This window comes from Hibiscus syriacus, unplaced genomic scaffold (genome assembly GCF_006381635.1).
Source record: "Hibiscus syriacus cultivar Baekdansim isolate YM2019G1 unplaced genomic scaffold, ASM638163v2 tig00110402_pilon, whole genome shotgun sequence".
Taxonomy (NCBI): Eukaryota; Viridiplantae; Streptophyta; class Magnoliopsida; order Malvales; family Malvaceae; genus Hibiscus; species Hibiscus syriacus.
The window spans coordinates 837,491-852,305 of NW_024062722.1; the positions used below are offsets into that span (position 1 = coordinate 837,491).

Sequence of the window (14,815 nt, forward strand, 5' to 3'; positions counted from 1 at the left end):
TTTGCTTAATCACCGGTCTACGCTTCGGACACGATGATGTAGGTCGATACACTAGACATATTACCCGCCCATCATGGTTATCCCGGGTTTTTCCTGAGCTGTCAATGGAGAAGCCGAATCTACACGTGGAAGACTTGACGAGATTATTGAATAAGAAAGATGGTTTTTACTCGGATGGATAACGTCGATGTTGTACCGAGTATGCCTTCTAATACTTTTGCACTTTGCCGGCTTTTTAGGCAGAGAGGCCAGACAACCTATTCCTAATGATCTAATTAAATTGGTAGAGGACCTAAATGCATGGAACCTGTTTCCGTGGGGTTCGTATTTATGGAAAGCTACATGGAATAAGTTATCGTCTGCCTTTGATGATCGAAAAAGTTTGCATGAGATGGTTCCAAATACACTTTGTCAGGCTTTATTTGGTCTTTAAGGTAAGAATTTTTATATATGTTTCCAAATTATAATTAATTATTTAACAATTACTATGTTGTTATTATTGTTTAGATTTGGATATTTGAGGTACACATTTAACTTTGTTTGAGCTTTTATATCGTTAGGAGCCAACACTCCAGTACAGAGGCTGACACCCACGAAGCTGAGCTTGCCACTGATTGGTGGTAAGTAGTAAGCGTTTTTTTGATGGCACGGATGATGAGCAGCCTCCACTTCGAGAGCCATCACCTCACCCAGAGCCATCACCTGATCGACCCGACTATACACCTCCACAACGACAACTATTACCTATTCTGTCACATCATCGAGCCTCTTCTCCACCATCACCTCAAGATAGGCGACCGGCAAAAATGCCACGACGTTTATCTCCCTGTTCTCCACCTCCACCTCCACGGGATGAGTTAGGGGAGTTACGTGATGAGGTCAATGCCTTGCGTGAGGAGGTCAGTACTTTACGCAAAGACGATGGTGCGTGGCATGTTGAGGTGTCTACTTTACGTGGTGAGGTAGCCGCTCTACGTGAGATGGTAGCATCGTTGCAGAATGAGGTTCATACTCTACGCAACGAAGTAAGTTTAAGATTTTTCATATTTAACTTGATGATAAATTTACTCGTAATTTCACTTAGATTAACCATTTCACTTAGATTGCTTAGTAAATTCATTCGGTTGCTGTCAATACTGCTAAACTGTTTATTCTTTAACCCTGTGAAGTTAGTATTTGTTTTTGGTTTTGTCTTTTGGTTGAAGTAATGCAATCCATTCAAGTTTCAATTGCAGAAGAAGACTAGTTTACTTTCGCAACACGAAACTTAAAATCGCAACGCAAAAAATGACATCGCAACGCAGAAAGAAATAGCTAAGCGCGCGAATTTGACTATCGCAACGAGAGAATCGCAATGCGAAATGAAAATCGCAACGACAAAATCGCAATTTGACTATCGCAACGAGAGAATCGCAATGCGAAATGAAAATCGCAACGACAAAATCGCAACGCGAAAATGAAAATCGCAATACGAATTTAGTTTCGCATTGCGATTTGTGTTTCGCGTTGCGATTTCATTTCGCATTGCGATTCTCTCGTTGCGATAGTCAAATTCGCGAAAATATTTGTCTTTGTTTAATATCATGTCTGTTTATTTATTGATTTATGTATTAATTTTTTTTAGCGGCCCGATAAGATGGATGCTTTACGTCGGGTTTTTCTTGCATGACGGAGTTCACGCATCAGACGGCGTGCACGTGCTATTACGTCTCCTTTTACCCCAATAGTGCGAAGACTCCGCAAGAAGAAGCCCGACTCACCTGTCATCCCTCAAGAGTCCCCTCCAATCGTTCAAGAGGCCCCTATCATCCTCAAGAGTCCCTCCCACCGTTCAAGAGGCCACTGTCATCGTTGAAGAGGTCCCTCCCACCATTCCAGAGCCCAGAGCCGATTCACATGGGGTATAGGAGAAACCCCACCGTTGTCGGACATGATGGATGAGAGTTGGCTCTCGTATAAGTTACCGGCCAGTACCATTCCGGTATCTGAAGTGGAGAGGAGACAACTACCGGAAACAATTTTGGATAATACCCTTTGGGCTAAGACCGCAGTTGATTTTTATCTACATGAGCGGAGCCAGGGGTGTTACACTGACATAAGCAAACTCAACGATGATATGTATTTGTTGCTTAATCGGTCTTGGTGGGGTATGTTATTAGGGGTTGAAGACAATGGCTATTTCGATGGGGAGGTAAGTCTTATATTTTTCTTATATATGATTTTGATTAATTTTTTTAAAAATTTATGTAATTCACTAATATATGTCTTTTTTTCTAAAACAGCATATCGATGCGTGGGTGTCACGTCTTCTAATAATAAGGAAACTTAGGAAAAATAAAAAAAATCGCGATATATAATTATGTCGACGTCTTTTCACGCAGTTCACTTGAAGAATCAACGAGATGAATCATTTGCGTTCGGCAATGGACAAGCTAAACTTTATCCTGCATGGTGGGAGGTCGATAAGGTTAGTATTTATTTTTTAAATTTTTTAAAGGTGTTCATAAATAAGTGCGCAAATAAATGAATTATTATTTATGATTGCAGGTGTTTATCCATGTTTTGGAACGTACGTAATTGGCTTCTCGTCCAACTTCAGCTCCCATCCCTGAAGATAATAGTATATGACAGCATGATAAATTACATATCATTGTCTGATTTGAGAGTTATTTTTAAGGGATGAAGCTCTCATTTGGCTAAATTCCTGGATGCGATTAATTATTAGACTCATTCTGGACACAAGAAGCCAAAGAAGTTCAATGTTACAGTTGTCAGAGACGAGACCGCCCACAACAATCGTCGGGAGCCAGAGGGGATTGTGGTCCTCTCGTATGCATATGCTTGGCGCGTTTGACGACAGGAAGCATAGAGTTTCTACCTCCCACCGATAGAGATAGAGCTACAGTAGGCTTGTGGTTTCGGCATTATATGGCTAGAGCGATATATTCGATACGCTGCCTACCTGCATCCGCGTTATGAAAGTATCCATAAACAATTGGTAAGTCAAATGCAAGTTTTGTTAACATATATACTCCTTTTGGTTTGAAAATGTTTGGTTAAGTACCTAGAATTCAATAATTTGCTGTTTGTAGGTTTTAGATGTGTAGGAAGTCTTGTTTGAGAAAATGTTTGGTTTCTGCAGGTTAATCCTTAAGTGAGCTGCGTGAAATGGATGTATGGGTGCAAAAGTTGATTCAATAATTGATGAGGAAATAAGAATTATATTATTTTTGATTGTTTAATTGATTGTAAAGATGATTAGTAAATGTTGATTTGTTTAATTGATGTGTACATTTCTATTTGTGCTTGTTTTTGATTGAAATGTAATTGTTGATTTTCAATCTGCATTATGTTGAAGGTAAAACAGACTATCGCAACACGAAACTGACTATCGCAACGAGAGAATCGCAATGCGAAATGAAAATCGCAACGCGAAACTAAATTCGCGTTGCGATTTTCATCTTCGCATTGCGATTTTCACGTTGCGATTTTCAATTCGCATTGCGATTCTCTCGTTGCGATTTTCAATTCGCATTGCGATTCTCTCGTTGCGATAGTCATTTCCGCGTTGCGATAGTCATTTCCGCGTTGCGATAGTCATTTCCGTGTTGCGATAGTCATATTTGCGTTGCGATTTCCCCGTTGCGATAGTTAAATGAATGTCTAATAAGTGATAACAACTGAACAGATCATAGCAATGTTCAAACTCAAGTTACTAATACATGCCTAACTGAAAATGTTAAAAGTGCACACATAAAATACACATAATAAACGTTTGCATTTAAAAATCACCTAAGTTAACATTCCCAAAAGGTGAAGCCGATTGTGATTGGGATTTTGAAGATGATTGCGATTTTGATTGCCTTTTGCTTGACACCATATGAGCTTTGGATTTTGATGAGGATCCATATTTTGGTAGAGGAAAAGATGATTGTGATGTCACTGGTGATCCACATATCAACCTTGTATGACTACTTTCCTTGCACCGACTACATGTCGATCTCTTCTTCTCTTCACCCTTAGACGGTATACGATCGTGACTTTTTGGTCGGCCAGGTAGCCTTCTGTCCATGGCTGGTGGCAAAACTGTTTGTAAGTCATCTGGTATGTCCCACTCAGAAGGATGTGGAATAGGGTAGACAATCTCGACATAAGTCTGTCGATATACTTCTGTAGTGTAGCAATCCATAGCGTATGCGCTTGAATCATCTTGGTTTAGATGATGAGCAACTTTTATAACATGGCCACACGGATAACCAGATGTTTGCCATTTCATACAACTACACGTCTTTGCATTTAGATCGACAAGCCCATTTAAGTTATTATCTAGTACTTCAAACAAAGTGTTTGAACATGGTTCAACTCTCCATGACGTTGACTTCACAACACGTTTCGTTATCTTTTTTTCAGTCCATGGTGTAACACGATGTTCCAATGTTCCTGTAAATTTAAATAAATAATACTTAGTAAAATATATGATAAGTTACGAATTCAAAGAAATAATACCTGCATGGTTTCTTTTCTTGTAGTACCACTGTTGAATAGAGGCTCGAAAAAACTCCATTAACATAGTAATGGGTAATTTCCGGGAATGACGACTTAGAGCGTTGATTGATTCTGCACTATTAGACGTCATGAAACCATATCTTGCTCCAAGTTGATGTACTCTTGACCATCTTTCAAACCCGACATCTTCTAGTGTTTAAGCATACTGAGGCAAAACACGTCTTAAATAGTTTATATGCTTATTGAAATCCACATCCCGATAAGCTTTTACAGCCTTCCAGTATGTCTATTTGTGCTTTTTTATACCAGCAGACCTTGATTTTAGATTTCTATACAAATGAACACCACAAAGTCCATGAAAAGCATCTAGGAAACACCTTCTAACAGCGTTGTCAATTGAGATTGCCCTTTCGGATATGATTGTCAGATTGCTAATAGGACCTATGCAATCCCTAAGATGCCCCATAAACCATGTCCATGAATCAGAGGTTTCAGATTTGCCAACCCCGTAAGCTATTGGCAATATCCCATTGTTAGATCCATGGCTACTGCTAAGTTTACTCCAAGGTATCGACCTTTCAAATGTGCTCCGTCAACTATAATAACTGGGCGCATGCAAGTAATAAACGAACGAATCTACAAAATAATATACACAAGAAATATAATCATTTAAATGTGAAATGCATGTAACTAACAAAAATCAATCAACAAAATTATATTGATTTACTAACCGCATTACCAATAGAGATAAACAACAACTCAAAGCATCCATCTCTATCTGTTTTGATATGAGTTACCGACCCAGGATTTTTCAGCTTTAAATTGTGACAATAAGCCGGCAGTTGGGCAAACGATGCTTCTGGCGACGCCTCAACAATTCCAAGGCATAACATTTGGCTCTCCAAGCTTGAGAATATGATATACTAATCTTGAACGAGCATTCATGTCAGTCATAATTTCATGTCCCGATATACTCTGTCATTCAAAAACATTAACTCAGCCAGAAAACCACCCAACACCTTTTTGTTTGCCTGTCTATGGTGAGGAAAAACTTGGGTTCTTGAACATGTATATTTATCAATAAAAGTCCTAACTTGAAACATTTCGCCATCTTTTATCCTCTTTGCAATCATACGCCACATACAATTTTTGTCAATCATACACCTTGTTTCGAAACGATCTTTGCTTGATTTGTTAACTTTTAGTTGATAGACATCTTCCATACATTTCGTATACAAAGCTATCTTCAAGTCTTCCTTTGTATCAAAACAATCATATTTCTTGATACGAATAACTTTTGTGTAATAATTTACCAACTCTTCTTCCGGTATCTGAAGTAATTCTAGCATATTCCAGTTATACTCCCGTGGCATTTTCTTCTTTTTCTTTCTTCGGGGACTTTTTCTTCTTCTTTTTCTTCTTCAGGATTATATGAATTACAGAATGGATGTTCAACATGTTCATTCACAGTCGTAACTTCCTCCTCATTATCATCAACAACATCTTCCTCGGCAACGGCTGTTTCATCATCAAAATTCGGGTATTGACCAATATCAAAATCATTACACGCAGGGTCTGTTTCTTCTTCTGAAACATCATCAAAATCCGAGTATTGACCAAGATCAAAGTCCGGGTATTGACCAAGATCAAATTTCGAATACTGACTAGTACTCACAATTTTTTCTGTTGGCTCATCATCGTCTAACTGGTCAATACGAAAATCAGAATTTGGTGCTGAAAGTTTATTGGTATTTGGATTAGAGAAATGTTGTGGGTTTTGAGAAAAACTTAGTTGATTTCTACCCACTACTGACCCAATAATACTACTTCTAGGTTCAACAACATGCAATGTAACATCATCACTTGAAACACTAATGTAAGCAATGAATCGTTCAACATCTTCATTTTCGGTTAACAAATAAACTTTACCATTTCTCTGATAAGATAGCCTAAATCCACTTAGGGGCTCTAAATTCAATTTCTTTGAAACACGTAACATTAGAGTTTCATAAGTTAACTTTTTTAATGACAGTTTTAGTTGAAGATTCATGGGTAAAGGCATATATTGTAAAACACCATGAACATTCTCCCATGACCCTCCAAAACACAAATCTATCACAACATGATCAACATTAGATGATTTCATGGTTGTAAATTAATTTACTAAACAAACGAGCTGCGAAACTAAAACCTATTGTCGGATGGGGAAGGATGTAGGAACGGATGTCGTCGGAGAGAGTGATAGATAAAGATGGAATGAGTTGCGATTTAGGGATTTAGGTTATGAGTTGTTGCTGCTGCATAGATATATACCCAAAACATTTGTGTTGCGAAACTAAAACTTGTTGCGAACTTTGAAAATCGCATTGCGATTCTGTATTATCTCGTTGCGATAGTCAGAATCGTGTTGCGATAGGCAGAATCGCATTGCGAAAGTCAGTATCACGTTGCGATTTTGTATTATCGCGTTGCGATGTCAGTATCGCATTGCGATTTACTTATTCGCATTGCGAATTAGGAAAATCGCAACGCGAATTGGGAAAATCGCAACGCGAAATTGGAAAATCACATTGCGATAGTCATAATCGCGTTGCGAATCTGGAAACTGATTTGCGATAATGGAGATCGCGTTGCGAATTAACGATCGCATTGCGATTTTGTTGGTCATTTTGGCAAATCCGGAAAAAGTTGGTTAAAATCGTATATTATTTGGGATTTTTGGTCACTGAGGTTATTTTCTCTTATAATTATTAAGTGAACTTTCAATGAAAAAAAGAAAAGAAATTCCATGAACGTCTTTGAGATGATGACAAGTGTCATTATATCAAGGTGCTCAATAAAAATCGAGAAATATTTTGCGTGTAATAAAGTGATCAACAAAAACTGAGACAAATTCATAGCTCTTATTTGCTTATTGCTATAGACAGAACAACATCAAGGCTTTCAAGATAAAATAATATTGAAGTTGACCATTTGTGCTTCAAATAACAGAATGACCAGAGAGAGAAAGATACATGCATACTCACAAAGACATTCTTATGCTGTAAATCAGGGACGGAGTCATGTAGGTCTTTTGGGGGCACGGTCCCTCCCAATTTTTTTACCATTAAAAAATATATGGATAATTACTTATTTATGCCATTAAATTTTGATTTATTTTGATTTTGTCCCCTTCCCATTTTCTATTGTTAGTTATATTTTGCCCCATTGAACTAAAATCCTAACTCTGTCCCTGCCACCAGTAACTTTTTAGGGTCCTTTACGAGCATTCGTTTAACCAAGTCCTTCGCACTGTTAGAGATACTAGGCCATGGCTCTGTGGTAAAGTCGGGTTGACCTATCAAAACCTGGTTAAATGCCCCTTGCTCTGTTTCTGATAGAAAAAGACATGGCAAAAGGGTAACTTTTACCTTTGTAGTAGACCTAATTTATCACTTTCGCCTCTATCGTATTTTCGCATCAATTTAACCCTCAAAATTGCTTAATTGCATCATTCTATAACCTTACCCTTAACTTAAAACCCTAAATTATAATCCCTAAATCCTAAACCATAATCATATTTTACCTCTAAACACTAACTTAGAATTTATAATTTAGGGTTTTAAGTCAGGAGAATGGTATAGAATGGTGTAATTAAACAATTTTGAGGGCTAAATTGATGCGAAAATACGATAAGGGTTTATGAATTTGGTCTACTACAAGGGTAAAGGCCCTTAAGCCAAAAGACATATATAACATATGTGCCAATAAATGAGATGTAATTTAACCGTGTCCTGAAGCATTTACCGATTCATGAACCACCAAGCAGTAAAACACTCACCATCCAAGAATGGGGGAGATCCACAGAGTAAAATATAAATGATCAGTCCAGCACTACATGTAATACCCTGAAACCCGAGTTAGTAGTTTGGGTCAACCCAAGACCTTTAAGTCAAGCCAATTAGACCTCCCAAGATAGTTGGACCAAGTTATATAGGTGTTGGGCCTTAGGTAGGCCAAGAGTTAAAGCTAAGAGATAATTTTAAAGTGAATTAATAGGTGAAGGACCTAAAGTGTAGTTTATCCATTTTGTTGAAGCTGAAAAATGTCCCCCTCTTTTTATATCATTTCACGTAACCAAACTCCTTATAATATCTCACCCACTCTTCTTCCTCCTTCCATTAGTTTCCATTTCTTCTTCCTTTTAAGAGTCAAGTTTCAAGCATTCCAATCTTAGATTTGTTTAGCTAAGGTAAGAATGTTTCTCTCCATCCTTCAAGCTTTGTTTCAAGCTCCATTTTGTGAGTTTTAGATTTTGTTTTTAAAATGGGTTTTTCTTGAAGGTAAGGTGGCTCCTAGTTGTTTTAGCTGCCAAGCCAATAAGCATGATATAAAGTCTTATTTATGCTCCTTGTATTCAAATAAAACTTAAAACATGTTTGGGGACCTCACTAAGGTATTTGGGTTTGAGAAATATAGTTTTTCGTACTTGTATTATGACTTATGCAGGTAGAGTATCGATATTATAGGGATAGTATCAATATGTGTTCTTCGTTTTTGGCAAATTTGTGAGTTTTTGGGCAAGAGTATTGATACTTTTTCAAGAGTATCAAAACTTTGGGTCATAGTTTTGAAACTCCCAGAAAATTTCGAAACTGGGCTGAATAGAATGTTTAAAAATATCGGTACTTACATAAAGTATCGAAACTTTGCAGGAGTATCGATATTTGGGCTACAATCGATACTTTCAGTCTGTTTGGGCACAAAATGTCAGTTTTTTAGGGAATTAGACTTGAGGTACCCTTCAAGAGTATCAAAACTTTGGGTCATAGTTTTGAAACTCCCAGAAAATTTCGAAACTGGGCTGAATAGAATGTTTAAAAATATCGGTACTTACATAAAGTATCGAAACTTTTGCAGGAGTATCGATATTCTTGGGCTACAATCGATACTTTCAGTCTGTTTTGGGCAAAAATGTCAGTTTTTTAGGGAATTAGACTTGAGGTACCCCAACACTTCATTATATCGTCAAATAAGACTACAAGTGAGAACGATAAGAAAGTTAATTCAAACGTTGAAACAAGAATAGACTAAGATCAAATAATACTAGCCTTGTTTGAATGCTCGGGAAACGACCATGACACCCGAGTTCCTTTATAAAAGATAGCAGAGACAAAAATATAGAATCAGTCTGGATATTCTTAGGTAGTGCACAAGGCACTTAAAGCTGACTAGTTTGGGTGCAAGGTCCGACATTCAAGGAGTGGGCTAGTCGAGAGTGTGGTGTCCGATGCAAAGATTCTGGGGGCCACATTCTCGGTAGACTAGAGTTGTGTATGAGCTCCGAGATGCAAAACCCTCAATTGCACCATGATATCTACCATAGAGTAGAGAGTGAGTATACAAGTATACTCACTAAAGTAGTCAGAAAAGATCAGTAGGCCAGATAGAAAAGTAGTAGACTTGAATGTTTAAGCCTTTCAGTGAATTACAGTTAGTATGTTTTAGTCGTTAGTGTGGTGCGGAGCTAGTTTGCTCAGCATTCGGATGTTTCCATGTGGCATCTTACATCGGTCGATTGTGTGTCGTATTAGTCTAGGGCGTTACACTGTAAACATCACATTCTGGACCATAGTGCTTCAGCAGCACTTCCGGAGCCACGTGATAGGGACTTCCATCCACCTCATTGAATTCTTGACCTAGAGGGAAAGGGATAAGGCGATAGAGTAGATTGACAAAATAAATTTATCGAAATCTATTATAAAGATGACTGGCTCCATGTAAATGAAGCAAATGACGAGTCTGTGAACTGGCTAAACTTGACCACTAGGGTAAAACCTGGCTTGAAAAACATTGAAAGCCCAAAGTAGTTTCCCTGCAAACACGCTTAACAACAATAGTTCAATCTTAGCCATACGCTAGCTCATTTGATATTGCGAAAGATATCACTCATCTTCCTGTTGAAGAATCAGACCAGCATCCATTGAATCTGTCTTAAATCTTCAATAATTACCTGACCATAGATTGGACTAAATTCATAGCTCTTATTTGCTTATTGCCATAAGATCCTTATGGTGGCATTTGTGTATTTGGATTTGGATTTTAAAGACGGCGTGAATTGAGAAAAAGAAAGGCAATGTAACGTTCATGATTGTTCTCAAATGCATGGATTTGTTAGATGCTTAATTAATAAGTGAACATGGAATTCCTAATATATTTTTGGATTTGATAATCACTTATACTTTTCATCTATATATTATATTGGATCTTAGCTATTTATCCATCATACAAGAATGAAAATAGTCGGAATGATCCTTAAGCTCGGGAACGCCACTCGACTATATGTTTTAGGAAAATCTGGGTTTTATTTTGAAAATGAGTTTGAAGTCGCTATCGACCTTTGAGTTAAGTAGGTCAAACACTTAAAATGTCTTTTAAAATAATTTTAAGAAAAGTTATTTAAAAAGACAAAATTGGTATGTGTTTAATCAGAAATTCATTTTTAAGGATTCGAGAGTCAGTTACGTGTGGGGAAGGGTGAGCAACCCCACAGTGGCCAAAATTGGTACTCTTCGATTATGCATTGTCTAAAAAGTGGAATTTTACAATTTTGAATTCAAGATTTAAGTTACTATCCTTTTATTTTCATTAAAGAACGAGTGAATCTCCTTTTAAAACAATTGACTTGTTAAAAATAATTTAATTCACTCAATTTTATTTAAAAGAGATGTCTTCTTACTACGTGAATTAACGAAAATTGAAACTCGGTCATGTTGGGTGCAATTCCATTAACCATGGCGCAAGACAACATTGCCCATAATTATTTTGGAAAACCTAAAAATGAATGTATGATTTATGAATGCAACATTAACAAATGTATAGGATGAATGTAATATCAAATATATCATACGGATAAAAATTACAAACAAATAAATAAAATAAAATAAAGAAGACATATTCAATATTTATATTTATTAAAACCTAAAAACTTGGTGGAATATTTTTCACTCGTGCGTCTTAAGGAATCACACTCCAAGTATTTGAAGGTTTTCCAACGGAACACTTTTGTTCAAGACAATTATCACAAAATAAAATAAATTAAAATAATTTTATTATATAAAAAAATAACTACGTATAAAAAGATATTTTTATTTAAAACTAAATGAAATATGTTTATAAAGATTTTTCTAAATAATATAAAGTATAGATAAATAATAAATAATGATAAAACATTTTTATTTGAATAACCTTAGGAAGGGCATTACAGGTTTTTAGAGGCCTTCTATAGGTTAGTTGAACAATTAACGATCTTATAAATACTAAAGCATTGAAAAGACATATTTTAAAAAAATAAAATAAAAAATATTATACATATGTAATAAAGTAAAAATACCACCTTTAATAAAATATCTATTTATCGCTAAATATGTATAACCATATATTAAAAAATACTACTTAAAAAATTATATATGTGCATATGTATTTAAAAAAGGACTTAAATCATATAATAAAAAAGTACAGGGACTAAAGCATACTTTACCCATTTAAAATAGGGGTCAAATCACATTTAAACAGAGATGCTAAGGACCAAACAAGAAAATATACCAAACATTATATATATAAAAACTCAAATACTAAGCCAGTAATTAACATGAACAGGGGTTAAAACGTAAACGAAAATAAATCAACGGCACAAATTAAAAAACAAAACTTTCGATTGATGACAGAAGAGGAAGATTACAAAGGAAACAGGGACCTAAATTGTTATAACTCCACTCCCCAAAACACGTGAATCCCTTCTTGGGAACGGACCAAACCGACGGCGTTTCATGGCTTACATATATGCCTATTTAGGGTTTCAGAAAACATAGCCCTCATTTTGTTTCATGCACGGCTTACAACAATAAAAAAAATCTCTCTGGAATTCTCCTCTCGCCGGGAAAGGAAGCTCACCTATCTCCGTCTCATTCTCTCCATCTTTTCTCGTTTTTTTGGATCGAATGATGGATTTTTTTTCTTTTCTTTTTTTGGTTCTGAGTTCCTCGGTTTGTTGTTGTTATCCCCTTTTTTTCATCTCCAAGCCCTCGTTTTTTTTCTGAGAAAATTCCCACTTTGGCTTGTTGCTTGCATTTTATATATCCCCGTGAGGATGCTGTCAAGGGGAATGAAGGTTGCTGGAGGTGTAGTTGGTCTGGCATCTGGTTCGACTTCTGCCATCCTGCCATAACGGCCTGGCAGAGGACCACTGCTGTTCTTTGCTTGTTTCTAAAGGTTTTATAATTATTAAGTGAATAAAAAAAGAAATTTCATGAGCATCTTTGAGATGATGAGGTGCTCAATAAAAATTGAGAAACATTTTTCTTATAATTTATGTTATAAAATTAAAAATATATTCTTATGATTAAATTAACAGATATTGGATACTTATTTGAAATGTAGATGTTATGGGACGATTAAAACAAGATAACAACAATGGACAATGACCTGGAAAAGGATAATTGAAGTACAATATGACATGTTTGTCGAGAAAATTAGGGGTGTAAATGAATAAAGTGTTTGATGATATGTTCGTATAACGTTTGTTAAGCTAAATAAACGAGTATGTACAAAATGTTTATGTTCATTCAGTAAACAAACATGAATAGAGATATGTTCGGTTCATTTATATTCACGAACAAGCTTATTCATTGACTTGTTCGTTTATGCTATGAACAAGCTTGTTTATAAGCTCATTTACTTTTTATTTTTTATATTTTAAATATTGATGAATTTAGAGACTAAATTGAACATATGATGAAATTTAAAGTTTGAATTATGAAGCTTAAGGAGTTTAGGCATTAGTGACATAATTTCATTATTTTAGCTTGCAAATGAACACGTTCACAAATGCTAAAAATGAATATGTTCACGAACATATAAACGAACGTTAAACAAATATGTATACAAACGTTAAACGAGCATGTTTACAAAGATGTAAACGCTAAATAAACAAACACAGGCACCTTAAAAAGTACATAAACAAATGAAAACGAACACAAATTTATTTGTTCAAGCTCAGCTCATTAACATCCCAGAGAAAACTATTAAATTTTAGGTAAATTACATATTTAGTCACCCAACTATCGCTTTTGGTTCTATTTTGGTCACCTAACTTATAACGACCCAATCCGATCTTTGATTAAATAGTCTTTCTAAATTAGGTCACATGTATAGGGGTATTTATGTTATTTCACATGTACCATACAAAAACATGTCAAAATTTAAAAATTAAATCATCATATTTCAACTCAACAGACGTAGTAACATGAAAAATCTCAGCTCAAGCAAACATCAAATTAATAGTAAAATTGATGTAAATAAATCTAAAGATTGAACATGTTCAAAATAAATCTTAACTCGATTAACATAATTATTGATGTAATATTTAAAAAAATATAAATTTGACAGCATTTAAATGTTTTTTTTATATAAAATTATTTTTTATTTAAAAAGATATAAATTAAACATTATATAAAAATTAAAATTATTTAATTAAATTTATATATAAATTCTTTACTATTTACATGTCCTTATTAATGGATAAAGTTTGAAGTTATTTTTTAGGCAAGACAATATTTTTGGTGATAATTTATAAAATAGTAAAATTATGAATTAGGAAGATTTTGTTTGGAGAGTAATTGAAATAATAATCCAAAATTAAGGGAAAATGAAAAAAAGGCAAATGATGAAAATAATTTTATTCGTGTAACAATTTAATTTCAGGTGATTTTTAATCTAAATTTTATTAGGTTGAATCTAAAAAATTATATAATTTGTAATAATTTTAATTACAATTAAAAATGTTATGAAAAAAAATAATATTTTCAATTTAACATAAAAGGTAAACTACACCATTTCTCTCTAAACTTTAATTTTTTTATTTTCTATTTCACTCATTTTACTTTTAATTTTTCAATTTTCTAACTGAATCTTCGAATTATTCATATTTTGATTCAAATGAATTATTATTATTATTATTATTATTATTCTATAGAGTTTCATTTTTATTATTTAATATAAGGATAATTTAAAGTAAATAATAAAATAATATCCCTAATCCTAACCTCTTTATCTTCTTTATCCCAACCCCTATAGACGACTCACTCCTTCTCATAACCATCGACTTTTTGAATCGACGGTCGTTTGATCTCAAATTGTATTGAGAGACTCTTTATGACATGTTGAGTCCAAATCTAGTGGTTGTTTCACAAAAAAAATGTCTTAAAACTAGAGAATATCGACAAAAATATATTTCGATTTCCTCACTTTCGATCTCCAATTCGTGGACTTT

General features: G+C 34.8%; 1 protein-coding gene across 1 annotated transcript in view; it reads right to left on the reverse strand.

Moving 5' to 3' along the window:
- Positions 1–5,938: 5,938 nt before the first annotated feature.
- Positions 5,939–14,815, reverse strand: part of LOC120123588 (LMBR1 domain-containing protein 2 homolog A-like) — a 34,902-nt gene continuing 26,025 nt past the window's right edge. The window contains exons 13-14 of the mRNA XM_039142437.1: positions 7,538–7,546; positions 5,939–5,968 (exon numbers count right to left, since the gene is read on the reverse strand). Coding sequence (XP_038998368.1) covers positions 7,543–7,546 — 4 coding nt within the window. The 3' untranslated portion in view covers positions 5,939–5,968; positions 7,538–7,542. The remainder of the gene's footprint in view (positions 5,969–7,537; positions 7,547–14,815) is intronic.